Source organism: Danio rerio, chromosome 16, assembly GCF_049306965.1.
Source record: "Danio rerio strain Tuebingen ecotype United States chromosome 16, GRCz12tu, whole genome shotgun sequence".
NCBI lineage: Eukaryota > Metazoa > Chordata > Actinopteri > Cypriniformes > Danionidae > Danio > Danio rerio.
The window spans coordinates 25,844,052-25,858,367 of NC_133191.1; the positions used below are offsets into that span (position 1 = coordinate 25,844,052).

Sequence of the window (14,316 nt, forward strand, 5' to 3'; positions counted from 1 at the left end):
ATTTAAACCCAAGTATTATGATAACTGGGCCTATATTGCTGAGACCAAATAAATTTGAACCGTAAATTAATAGTTTAATTGAATCTCTTACCTAAACTCTTGAAAATAGTCGTCCCAGAAAGAACCAAAAAGGGTTTTACAGTGATGCATAGAAGAACCTTTACCCAAAGATATAGTTAAGTTCTTAAACTAGGCCTACTACCTTATAATGTTTTTCATAGACTTTAATCATCTAAAAACCTTCTCCCACTATAAAGAGCATTTTGGGGAATGAAATGGTTCATTGGAAGTTAAATTGGTGCTGATACTTTCGTTAATCTGATATGAAATTGTTGAGATTGTTGTACAATTTTGGATCAAAGTCAATATAGGTTCAATAAATAGGCCTTTGTAAATGAATAAATACATACATGTAAACATCTATTTAGATGTTGAACAATCTAATCACAAGTTGCTTTTATTAAATGCTTCTGCTAAATGTAAAGGTGGGGTTTTTTTTGCATAAAAATTGAGACAGTTCTGCTTGTAACACTAGAAAATAAATAATGGCAGGCACCATTTTTGCAATTACAGAATAATTACAATAGGGAATGATTGACATACTCTTTGTCTGCCTTCATTTATCAGAGGATGGCCTGGGTGGGTGTGGGATTTCCAATGAACAATGAAAACCGTGACATTAGGCAAAAATAACTTGCTTCGAATGTTTTTAAGGTCTATCCATCTCTTGACCGCACGTGCACATGGTGGGCATGTTTGTTGTTGCAACTCAAGATGGAAAAAGATATGGAGCGATTATGGTTTTGCTGCTGGTCAGGTCAGTGCTGCTGAACTGGAGAGACAAGAAACAGTGACCTGGGTCTGCTTTTGTGGTTAAGAATGATAATAACTTTCACAATGATAGTAGGCAGTTCAATAATAATAAAAAAATGTAGGTAGAATACAACGGAAATCCCCTAGAGTTCATTGACCTTATAGTTCCTGAAAATAACAGGTGACTGTGTGACTCAGCAAAGATAGCTTCAACAGGACACTTTATTTTGTTTATGTATGTTGTGTGCATATCGTAGACAAAGCTTTATGTTTCGTTTGAAAATATTTAACCCTAGTGTAAAGATTCTGGCCTAAAAATCAAAATGTACAAGTAAGCCTAAACCAGACCGATGTCACTGCGGACACAAATAAAGATACATAACCGTTTATTTTTGTTGAAAGAGGGAACAAAATATATTTTAATTGGGACTAAAATAAAAATAATCTGGTGTTCTGGGTTTTGAAGCTGCAATCACTTCCTTTTGTAATTGGCCAACCACAATCAATATCAAATAAAGAGCATTCACATACAAAAAAACATTATGCTATGAAACAAATTAGACACACAAAATAATAAACACTATTTTCACCTCAACAGTTTACCAAATTTTAATTATGAGTAATAATACAGAGGTACTTACAGATATCTTTAACTACAAACCTTTGGCCAGTTGTGAAAATGGCAGCCCGCTCACTTCATGGAGTCTTAAGTATTTTCAGACACTGCAGAGGGCATATATACACCTGGCAGGTACATGTCTTAATGATGTCAATATGCCTTTAAATATGGTACGAACATAAATTTAATTTAAAACCACATTTACTCAACAATTCTAGCAGCTGATGCCCATACCGAATTGTTGAATTTAAGACCAGAATAGAAATATTTGCCTTTGATTGCATGTGCTTTGCAAGATTCCCATTAAGAAAGGCACTATTACATTATTTCAGCCAATGCACAATAGAGAACTGTTTTCTGCCTAACTTCTCCCTCATGTTTTCATCATCAAAGCAACCTTAGAGGTTCATTTGAACATTAAAATAAATATTTAAAGCTAAAAGCTAAAAACTTCCATTTACATAAATATGATGTGCTAAAATTAAAAACAAAGCACTTTCCACTATCAGACCAAAAGGTTGTAAATTAGCATGTGTAGCATTTAAAACATTCCGTTACAATCCAATTCCCATATGGATTCCTCTGCACATTTAATCATGCTGGTGGAACGGTTTCAGTGATTTAAATGCTTTGCAGTGACCTTTCTGGTCACCTTTCTGTCTGATGTGGAAAAATTAGAGCTAGTTTTGTAACATAAGATCAAATACATTTATACTGATTAGCAAAGCTACTAAAGTTTAAGGTGCAGTTCCACAATTACAGGCCATCACAATTTGATTTTAGAGGCACAAATCACAGCCAAGTGAATATGATATGACCAAAACAAAAAACTTGTTTATCAAGTCTGACGTCATACGTCACAGTTTATGGGTTCAGGCAGTCTATTAGACTCCAAAAGATAACGGCAAATGGCATCGATATACTTCTGTGATCCCACAGGAAATTCATGGTCCCAAGCTATATCTTCGTACCGATATTTCAGATGGCCAGACAAGGATTCATCTTTTAGGAGTCGTTAAATTTCAGTGTCAGGGACACTATAAGTCCAGAGATTGTAGTTTTTAAGCTTAGCTTAAATCTCTACTATAAATAAATGGTGATCGGTAATGACTGTTAAGATTGGAAGTACAGTGAAGTGAACATGGAAAGATAATTCCTTTTGTGATAAAAAGTGGAGAAGGGATAGAAATCCCTTGTTGGACTTGGTTCAGCTTCGCATAAGCTCAAAATCTGACTTAAAAGATAACAAAATAATACATTACTTCTTCGTTAATTCCTCTATTTTGAATAAACAAAAAATGTCAGCTGTTTTGTTTAATCGTTAGTTTTACTAGAGCCAGTGTCTTCTTTCTCTTGCTCCTCCAGAGAGTAGTGTTGCAGCGTCTGGTGTCTGTTTCTAGAAGGAGCATCTGGAAAGCGCTGACCACAATCCTCACAGGCATACGGAAGGGCCAATTTGTCCGCATTCCCACTTAACTGCTCTTTACTGGGCTGAACCAACTCTTTACTTGGCAAATTCCTTTCTTCTATTTGCCGAAAATGAATCTGGTTGACAGCGGAGACTTGAACTCTTTGGATGTCTGAAACTTGGGATGAAGCAGAAGCAGCCAGGCTAGGCCTGCCCACAGAGTTGGGCTCCATTACGATGCCATGAACCGTGCGATGATGAAAGCGGATGCCGGAGCGGTTGGAAAAGCTCTTCCCACAGAGACCACACACGAAAGGTCTCTCCCCGGTGTGTATGCGAGTGTGGATCTTCAGAGCTCCAGATTGAGTGAAGCACTTTCCACATTGACCGCAGATGTACGGTTTCTCACCAGTGTGAATGCGCTGATGAGCTCTCACCCCAGCCAGGTGAGGGAATCCCCTCCCGCAGTATGAGCAGGTGTACGGCCTCTCTCCGGTGTGAATTCTGCGATGAATCTTAAGGGCGCCAGATTGGCTGAAGCTCTTTCCGCAGTTGGTACAGATGTATGGCCGGGCACCAGTGTGCACGTTGAGGTGGATGCGCAGATTGCTGTGTGAATTGAACGCACGGCCGCATTCAGCACACAGAAAGCCACCCGCTTTAGTTGCGTGCTGAGTGCGCTGATGTTGCAGCAGCTGTGACGGACGTGGAAAGGAGGCATTGCAGTGCATGCATGAGAGCTGCTGCAGGCCATCCTGCTGCGCATGACCCTGCTCATGGCGCAGGAGTTGGGCACATGTGGGGAAGGTGCGCTGGCAGGACAGGCAAGGGAATGAAGGGTGTGTACATGACGTGCAGCTGCTGAGCGGACAGTGATGATGGTGGTGATGGTAGTAGTGGTGGGCAATTTGTGACTCTGGGTCCTTTTGTTGAGATAAAAGTTGGCTACAAGTTTGAAACCCACGATGGCAGCATACACATGGAAATGCTTGAGCAGGTGAAACACCTGGGGACTCTGGATTTGACTGGGGGATTGGGCTATGAGTGCTGGTGCCTTTGTCCTCTTGCTGGGGGGGACGAGATGTGCTGCTTGAACCGGTGTTTTCTTCATCCAGAGAGAGACCCAAACCTAGACACAAGCCCAAGCTGACCGGGGCAGTGCTGGGCTCTTTGGCCTGCTGCAGTGGGGTGGACTGTGTGGATGAAGGTGGTTGGATCTGTGAGGCCGAGCTGGCTTTGGGTTTCAGGGTCTGAAATGAGGAACTAGAGGGAGTTGAGGAAAGAGGGCAGCCTGGACATGTGCAGGTGCGTCGGTGAGCTGCAAAAGAGGGAGAATGCACAAAAGGAGTCAATGAATCAGAGTAGTAGTAAAAAAGAAGTGAAAAAATTTACTTTAAAATTAAACTAATTTATGATTTGACTGGGAAGTGACAAGTGGACATTATCCAGAAGAACATGTCCTTCACGGCCTACATTTCAGAAATATCCTATCTAAAGGCACTTTTCTACTGCATGTTATGGTATACAGCAGTGGTCACCAAACTTGTTCCTGGAGGGCCAGTGTCCTGCAGATTTAGCTCCAGCCCTAATCAAACACACCTGAACAAGCTAATCAAGCTCTTAGTTGGTATTCTCGAATAACCCAGGCAGGTGTGTTGAAGCAAGTTGGAGCTAAACCCTGCAGGGACACCGGCCCTCCAGGACCGAGATTGGTGACCCCTGGTATACAGTTTGGTTTGGTGCAGCTTTTCCCCGGTATTCTATACATAATAACTGTTTTTTTTTTTAGAACGAGATCTGGTGAGGTTTAAGGCTGGTTTATACTTTTGCGTTGAGCGATTGTAGTTACCATACACTCTCAGAAACACAAGGTTTGCGAGGTGTCACTTGTACTTTTTAGGTACTAATATGTACCTTTGGGGTATTCATATAGACCATTTAGGTACAAATTTATATCTTTTGAAAATGAACCACCCCAGTGACAGCTTGCATACCTTTATTTCTGAGAGTGTAGGTGCATGCCTTGTGCATAGTCATGCATTTATACTTCTGTGTTCTGATTGCGTTGCTCTGCAATAACACATCCGATGCGCAAGCTGGGAGTAGGTTATGCTATGTTCCTCTGTATCAAGTTTCTTTTGCGAGTGTTTTGTTTTTGTCTGAACGCTACCTTAATGTACAAGTAGATTATGATTTAAATTTATTTATTTATTTGTAAAAGCAGAAAATATGAACACATTACCCCTCTATGAGGCCTTCATTGGCTGCCTGTGCAATTCAGAATTGATTTTAAAGTGGTTTTACTGGTTTATAAATCCCTCCATAATCTAGCCCCATCCTATCTCTCAGAGCTGCTTCATCTTTACACTTCTGTGAGATCTCTTAGGTCAATTGAGCAGAATCTTTTTCAGTTCCACAGTCTAGGCTGAAACATAGAGGGGACAGAGCTTTCTCAGTGGCAGGTCCTCGGTTGTGGAACACTTTGCCCCTTGAGATTAGAATGGCTCCATCATTATCCATTTTTAAATCACTTCTTAAAACGTACCTTTTTAGCTTGGCTTTTTAAGATTATTTTAATAGTTCGTTCTACCACACATTTTTTTACAGACGTTTCTCTTGCCTTATTTTTGTGCTTTTATATTCTGTCTTTTTATATTTTTTACCTTGTCTTATGTGCAGCACTTTGGTCAGTCTTGTGAGTGCTTTTAAATGTGCTTTATAAATAAACTTGAACTAGATAAAACTCCCTCATTCAGAGGCAGGAACCGGCGAACATGCAACAACTGTAATCATAAGGTAAACACAAAACATCTGGAGCTCCTTCACGAGATTCGATACTTGTAAACACTCGCTCCATCAGGCTCACGGCTCTCAGCATCGCCCACTCTCGGCACAGCTACCAATCCGACCAATCACAGAGCTTGCACTATGTGTCGTTGTGACTTGCAACATGTAGTTACATTTTTTGAGAGGTGCACATCGGAGTCAGCATCAGCCACAGTGAGGGCTATGTGACTCCGCAAAGGCTACATCAGACCATACGCGTGCACTTGACGCAGAAGTATAAATCAGCCTATACCATTACCAAAATGTATCATGTACACACTGCTGATCACTGACTGGTTTGTGAGAATTGTCAGTACTAGCATCGTTGGATTTATGACACGAACCAATATATTTAAATATAGCCAGGAGCAGTCATTGCTGAACTGCTGGTTTGCATGATTTTAACCTTCACAAGGAAGACACGTGAAATGGCAGCATCGGTGTAGCATAGCATACAGCCGAGAAGCGAATTCAGACACACAAATGGGATGACCCAGAATTATACAATTTTTCATAAAGTCATAGAAGTAAAAGCAGTGCAATGATAGCAATAATCCCACCCATTTAAGTGGTACTAAACTGCAGTGGAAATGCAAACCAAACTCAGAAAAACTGAACTGAAATGATCATGCCAAACCGCACTGCACAGTGGAAAACCAGCTTTAGGTCATTTGACCACCAATAGTTTTTATCAAAATATATTTTAGCAATTATTTTTCAATAGGACTTTTTAATCCCAGCCGCATGGGAGTTGAAGAATGTTCAGTGTTGGGCAAAATGCAGCTGTACACACAGAGTAACTCTTCAGATATTATTTGTTTATCTTGTGATGATCATTATTCGCTTTACAATGTATCTGCATTGTTTCTGTGGCTTGCTGCTATCTTTAATGGTCTCAGTACAGGAAGAGGAGTGCAGACCAAACTGACGAACAAAATATTGTTTATTTCTGCTTCACCCACACTTTGCAAAACAACCTTGTTTTTGTAATGAGTGTGTTTTTTAAAACAATGTCAGACAAGTCTACGTTTAACTTTGCATGAGAAGGTTTACAGGCAATAAATCCAGTCAGTGTGGTCAGACAGAAATGCAAAATACCATTTGAATGGAAATTCAAAACACGTATGAATGTAGACTGAATTTCTGAAATCAATTAAAAAAAAATCTGGTTTCATCTATGTTATTTTTGTTGTTCATACACTACTTTCTAAATCAGAGATGCCCCAGCTAGGGCCCGTGGGCCAAAGTTGGCCCATGGAAATCTTTGATTAGGCCCACTATCTGAAAGGAGAGGGAGAATGGTGGCAATGTTTTTGAGATTTTCATTTAAAATTTTAAATGTAAACTTTCATTTGTGTGTTTTAATTTTAAGCGACTTAAACTGAAATTAAATGTTTACATTTAAATGCTGTAATTTAGTTTAAAATGTACATACCTTCACCTGATGAATAGAGGTCAATGCAGAGACTTTGGTGAGCAAATCAAGACAAGGTCAGATTCTGCTTGACCAGTGTATTTAGAACTCCACTGTGTTATAAATGTGACTGTTTAGGTTTTATTGCAATAAGCTATAATTGAAAAAGTTATAATGTATTAGTATATACGATTTAAAGAGGTGATTATTTTTTAATATTATGAAATAAATTAGCGAATTACCCATGCTAACGTTAATGTAAAATAGTTTGGTGTAGTTCATCTTCGGCCCGTGGCTCTCAATTATATTTTGTTTTGGCCCTTCATACGAAAAAGTTTGGGCACCCTTTTCCAGCTATAATCAAATTCCAATTGGATATACAGAAAAATCCAAGCTCTTAGTATCATATCCATATTTTAAACATTGTAAAATCACCTTTTCAAACCTCAAATGTAAACTGTTTCTGAATAATGGCTTTTTCCAGGGTAAAATATCTGCTCATCCACTTTTAGGAAACCTTTGTTTCATATCAAACAGTCCTATTCACCCTGTCTGGGTTTATTTCATAATAACAGCCAGCTGACTCCCATAATGTTTTAATCTCTTTTTAATAGATAGTTAGGACAAATGAACGTATCAGATTTATGCTGCTCCAGATCTGCGTGAGAATGCCTCTGAAAGCAACTTTTATAGCAAGAATAATGTATTTATAATGTATATTAAAAACATAAATGCAGTTTTGATCAGCTGTATCTGTCCTGTTGAAATATGTAATGGTCTTAGCATTTGGTAACAGGCTGCTTAAGCCAGTTAATGACATATGTAAATGTCTCAACAAAGTATCTGAAATCAATCAATTCAGCATGTTTCCCAATAATATGCCACAAAGTTAAAGTGTAATTATAGCACTATAATTGTAGTCTATTGTAATATATACCCACCATGGCTTTCATTATGTCTGGGCTCCCTTTCCTCAGACTGCACACCAAACCGAACAGCATTTTTCACAGGGTTCTGTCTCGATGGGATGGACTGAGGAGGATGAGGGACTTTGGGCCAAGAACTTAGTGTCTCCTCAGTACGTCGCTCTGCCATTGGATGACCAGTGACTGTAGCACTGGCTGCCATAAGGTCACCAATAAAATGATGCATATCCAGCCATGAGCATGGACCAGCCTGCATTAAGTAAAGTAATAAATCATTAATTATTATTAGTTGTAGATAGAATAACAGTACATACTATTTCTTTTATAGTGCAATTTTATTAAATGTATGGTGGCCGAAAGGGCTAAATGTGCTTCAATTTAAGAAAACATGTGCAATTACAAAATACGCCAGCAAATTAAGAAAAGATCTTCATTTGACAGCATACATGTTGCAAATCCTCACAACGCACACACATTAAAAATACACAGCATTTTCTCACAACGCAAACAAATTATTCAAACGCACTGTATTTTTGCACAATGCAAACAAATTAATAAAGCGCACTGCATTTTCTCACAACACAAACAAGTTAATAAAACAGGCTGCATTTTCTCACAACATTTGCAAAAACATTTGAACACAATAGAAATTTTTCAAGGGGACCCAAAAACATGACGGAAGCCACTGTGCCGTAAATAGTGCTCAGTAAAGTTGTGGGTGATCTTTGAAAGGTGATCTTTTGTTTGTTTATTTTAACATCCTGATTCCATTGTCTTTTGTTTTTTATTAGCCTAAATAACTATAACCTAAATAGCCGGGTCTGTCACGTTTTAGGGTCCTCTTGAAACGTTTTCGTTGTGTTTTGTGCGATTTGAAAGTATTGTAAAAAAAAAAAAATGCAGTGCGTTTTCGTAAATTGTTTGCGCTGTGTGAAAATACAGCACATTTTTTAATGTGTATGCATTGTAAGGATCTGCAGCATGTGTGTTGTACAGTGGATGAAGATCTTAATTTGCTGCCGTTTTTAGCAATTGCATGTGTTTTCTAAAATCGAAGAACATTAAGCTTTCTCGGCCACCATATAAATGTGACCCTGGACCACAAAACCACAGGGATATGTTTTGACAATTTCCAAAAAGACAATGTATTGGCCAAAATTATCCATTTTTATTATCGAATGGGAAAAAATCATTAGAATATTACTGAAAGATCATGTTACATGAAGACATTTTTGTAAATTTCCTACTTTACATACAGTATATCAAAACTATTTTTATAAGTATAGTGCATTGCTAAGCACTTCATTTATACAAATTCAAAGGCAATTTTCTCAGTATTTTTTTTTTTAAACCCTTAGGTTAAAGATTTTTTTTAATAGTAATATCTCAGCCAATATCACTATACTGACACTCATACATGGTTTTGTGGTCCTTGGTGACAAATTGTACAAACTAATATAACTGTAAAAATTGTAATATGATATAATACAACCCCAAATCCAAAATAGTATAATGCATTTTTTTAAATAAATTTTATTTAATTGGAAATAGTACAAAGGAAAGATTTCCAGCTTTTACAGACAAACTCACGTTTTTGTAGTAACTACATTTTGAGTACCTGAATCAGCAATACATGAGGATTTCCATTTGGTCTCACAGACTCAATCTATTTATTTTAAATTTTTTACCAACTACTTTTCTAAAAAAAAAAAAAAATATATATATATATATATATATATATATATATATATATATATATATATATATATATATATATATATATATATATATGTGTGTGTGTGTGTGTGTGTGCGTGTGTGTGTGTGTGTGTGTGTGTATGTGTGTGTCAGTTATGCTGAGGTTACAGAGCAAATAACGTATACAGTATATAACATTATAGCTGATAAATTTTGAACATTGCATATACAGCATGACATTTTATTTGGGTAAAATCCAAACATAAAATTGTGTTATGTAATTTTCCCATTTTCCCATCTATCAAATATCTAATTTAGTCAAGGGGTACCCAAACCCTTTGTATGTCCAGGTAAGTCCTGCATTGTTTACCTCTAGCCCCAAACGGACAAACCTAAGCCCAGTAATCAAGGTCTTACTGGGCTTGCTAGAAACATCCTGGCAGGTGTGATGATGAGGCAAGTTGGAGCTAAACTCTGCAGAACCGAGTTTGGGCATCCCTGATCTAGGCTATATGGGGTTTTCGCAACGGTGTTTAATACAAAACAACAGACTAAAAAATAGCAATATAATATGTAATACATCAGTATCACATTGTTGCATATGCACATTCATGGTGCGCTGACTGGATTCAAAAAAAGAGCAAACAAATAGCCAACAAAGCACTGGAAAATTGGGTCATAAAATAAAGCGGAATATGACACCTTCAGATACGCGTAATAGTATACGATGCAAGCGTTCAGCGTGCATCAAGCGATACATACTAAATATCAAAACACTGTCATCGATCCGCATCGCTCTGCTATCGAACACATGATGCACGCCAATATAAGCTTCCGTCTGCATTTTCCCCTCCTCATCAGTGTTTCTCCAAACCGTGAAACGCGCTACACGCCCCTTTTAAGGCTACTTTCTCGTGTTTATTTTGGCATATACTCACTGCGAGTCTGTCTTTGTCCATCTGTGGCGAGCCCTCACATAATTCAGCGAGCGGCTATATTGATATACATTTATGACTTATGTAAGGCTGGGCTTTGTTGTCCTTTTGTGAAGCTTAAACGCTGGTTAATAGTTAATTCTTGAGTCTATTGCCCTACTTTTTGTTACTCTGTCTGGAGCCGCTCATAACGCCATCTTCCCCCAGCCACAGCAGTGTATTTCCGGGATATGAACCATGTGACTGCATTCAGAGCTTCTTATTTTTAGCCATTTCTATACCTTACTGCCATATAGCTTAGCAACCATATTTGTCGACTATATATAGCCTAGTAAAATATCAGAACAAACAGTCTCTCAGAGACAGAGTTAAGTGTGGAATTATTCTAAATTATTTATAAAATCGCAGAACTTCTCGAACTGGCTAGAAAAACACAAACATGCAAATACAACACTGACCTTTGTGAAAAAAAACAGTTTAATAACTAATATTATAGTTAATGTGCCTTTTTAAATCATTTAATTATAAATAGTATAGGCTATGTTTATTACTTTGTTGTTGTTGTACAAAAGAAACCAATATGTCATTTGCTGTAACGCGTAGGCCTACCAAAAAAGGTCATAATTTGACAAGTTCCTCAAAATACAAATTAATTTTAATTTAATTCAGCAGAAGGTTTTAACAAAATAAAATATAATACATTTCATTGTGTAAACATTAATTTATTTTAGTCTGTTAGATATTTTAAGGCTGTTGTCTTTTACATAAACATACTCTAAATCAGTGGTTCCTAAAGTGGGAGTATAGGGACCCACAGGGAGTTGCTTGGTGATTTTCAAAAAAAATCTAATTCATTTTATTAAAATATTAGAATGACCATATCTTATCCATAACATACAGAAGAAAAAAGTAGTATTTAACAGTTACATTATAAAACAACATGCAAATAAAAAGCCATCAGCCTTTTAGGGGTGATTGCTTTGTAATAAAGACACAACACATTGATTTTTATGGCACCAGGTTAAACTTTTTGACACCTTTACGGCACTCACATACATCAAAAATAAATACAGGCCACAACTGAACATGAAGGATGGTCTCAGAGTGACATTCTTCAAAATTAAATAATGAACAGACTTAGGGGTATTGGTGTGTGTGCGCCTTTGTGTGCTAATTTATATATTTAAGTAAGTTGACACGTACTTGCAAAGTTTCTTATAGTCAGTTAAATGTCTGTTGAAGGAGCAGTATTAACAGATATTAAGCTGACAGTCTACTAATACTTAAGTGGACAATCAAAATAAAGTGTTTCCTAAGTCACTAGCATTGTTACTTTGGGGGTTGCGGGCTAAAAAGTTTGGGAACCCCTGCTCTAAATGACTATGAACATTATTTGACTTCATTAAAATTGTATTTTCTTTAATATAATAGCTATTTGAAACAAAGTAGACATATGATATTATTTTTAATATATAAAATCACTTTTGTGAACAATTTGATGTGGATTCCTATAGGATACCTTTGTCAGCATATGTGTATAGGTGTTGATGATTCGTCTGTTTTAAAATATGTTTTATTGTGTGTCTCTCCAAACACTGTTACAGATAAAGAACCTTGGTGTTAAAGTACCTGTCAAATGCTTTAAAATGTTAAAGGAAAAATGACATCTATTGACCCTTAACTAGCCTGTAGCCTGCTTGACAACATGGAAAACATCATGTCATTTTGTCTGTCACATAAAAGGTGGCAGACAAAAACTTCGACACATCTCTGATTGCCTGTCATATTTGCCTATTTCTGCCAGTAAATATAGCTCAACAATTGTAACAGCCTGAATAATGGTATAATTAAAGGAGTTACTTAGTCATTAATGGTGAAATAATGCAACCTGCTAATTGGTTCCATTTCCTTTAATATACTGTCTATGACTAATATGTGTCAAAGATGAAGAGTGGTAGGGAAGTGATCGTGATGGTGTCACTCTGACAGTGACAGAAAGAAATTGATTTTGTTTTATTAAGGATTTTTAAATAGTACAAAAAACAAAGACAATCAGACAAAAAAAAAAAACCGCTGCCAATTAAATAAATTGCATAAATGTATCTGTTTAACAAAACAAAAGAGAAAAATAAAAATCTGAGTTTGTGTAGAAAGAATTGGAGAGTATCCTAAAGTCTCCCGAATTTGTCATGTTTGTGATTGAGGTCATAAGTACCTTTTCTAAAGGAGGAAAGAAATCCACACGGAAATTGTTGGAATTTGAGAAGTAGACAATTTTAGTAATATACATTTCTGGTTAAGAGTTGTACACAGAGGTTTGAGGTCTTAGTCACGGATATTCTGAGTCTAAGTTGGGGCATATTTAAATGTTTCCTCACATCATTACAAATAAGTATTGTATTATAGACAATCATATCTTCAGTAAGAGATTTTATTAAATTATCAATAAAACACAGGGAATCTAAAATTCTTAGATGACAAAATAAAGATTCAAAATCAATTCACAAAGCGTCTTGCCTATTCACAACCCAGCTTATGATTTTGAGTTGAGCAGCCCAATAATAAAGCTAGAGATTGGGTAAGGAGAGACCACCAAGATCTTTTGGTTTAGAAATTGATTTTTTTTTTAAAGAAGAAGGATTATTAAAGTTAAATGTTGTAAGCATATTAAAATCAAGAGTTTAAAAACTTTGAGTTATCACTTTAAATTCACACAATTGCTGTTGGTAAAAACACACAATCCAATACTATTGAATTTAAATAACTACATGGAAAAATATAAAGGACCACTTTAAAATTCTCCAGATTTACTGAATTTACTTGGTATTTGTTTGAATAAAGCATTCATTTTAGTTTTGATCTACAATGGTCTGATATAATTTCTTAGAAATATCAAATTAAAAAATTGTCAATTGAAGCATTTTCCCTCAGAAATTGAAAGTTAGTCAGCATAACAAAAAGGTTTTCAATTGTTGTGATTGAAAATCTGGGTAAATCTCTTAATTAAACTGGTATCATGCAATCCAATGGTTTAAACAGAATATAAATATAAATTAGCTTTTAAATTTAAAAGAAATACAATTAGAAATTAAAACTATTATCTATTCTGACATATAACTCTCTCTCTCTCTCTCTCTCTCTCTCTCTCTCTCTCTCTCTCTCTCTCTCTCTCTCTCTCTCTCTCTCTCTCTCTATATATATATATATATATATATATATATATATATATATATATATATATATACATATACATATATATATATATATATATATATATATATATATATATACATATATGTATATATATGTATATATATATATATATATGTATATATATGTATATATATGTATATATGTATATATATATATATATATATATATATATATATATATATATATATATATATATGTATAGTTATAACTATATATATTTATATATATATATATATATATATATATATATATATATATATATATATGTATATATATATATATATATAGTTATAACTATATATATTTATATATATATATATATATATATATATATATATATATATATATATATATATATATATATATACACACACACACACACACACACACACACACACACACACACACACACACACACACACACACACACACACACACACACACACACACATACACACTTTAAAC

The 14,316-nt window shown here is 35.8% G+C and overlaps 1 protein-coding gene across 4 annotated transcripts in view; it reads right to left on the reverse strand.

Moving 5' to 3' along the window:
- Nucleotides 1-1,406: 1,406 nt before the first annotated feature.
- Nucleotides 1,407-14,316, reverse strand: part of si:ch211-79k12.2 — a 32,949-nt gene continuing 20,039 nt past the window's right edge. For 2 of the 4 annotated variants that reach the window (XM_073925220.1, XM_005158148.6), the window contains 2 exons: nucleotides 8,022-8,256; nucleotides 1,407-4,158 (listed from right to left, as the gene is read on the reverse strand). In XM_073925220.1, the coding sequence (XP_073781321.1) occupies nucleotides 2,747-4,158; nucleotides 8,022-8,232 (1,623 nt within the window). In that variant the 5' untranslated portion in view covers nucleotides 8,233-8,256 and the 3' untranslated portion in view covers nucleotides 1,407-2,746. Of the gene's footprint in view, nucleotides 4,159-8,021; nucleotides 8,257-10,641; nucleotides 10,867-14,316 lie in introns of those variants that run through there. The other 2 variants (NM_001326592.1, NM_001326591.1) reach the window with 2 other exon arrangements.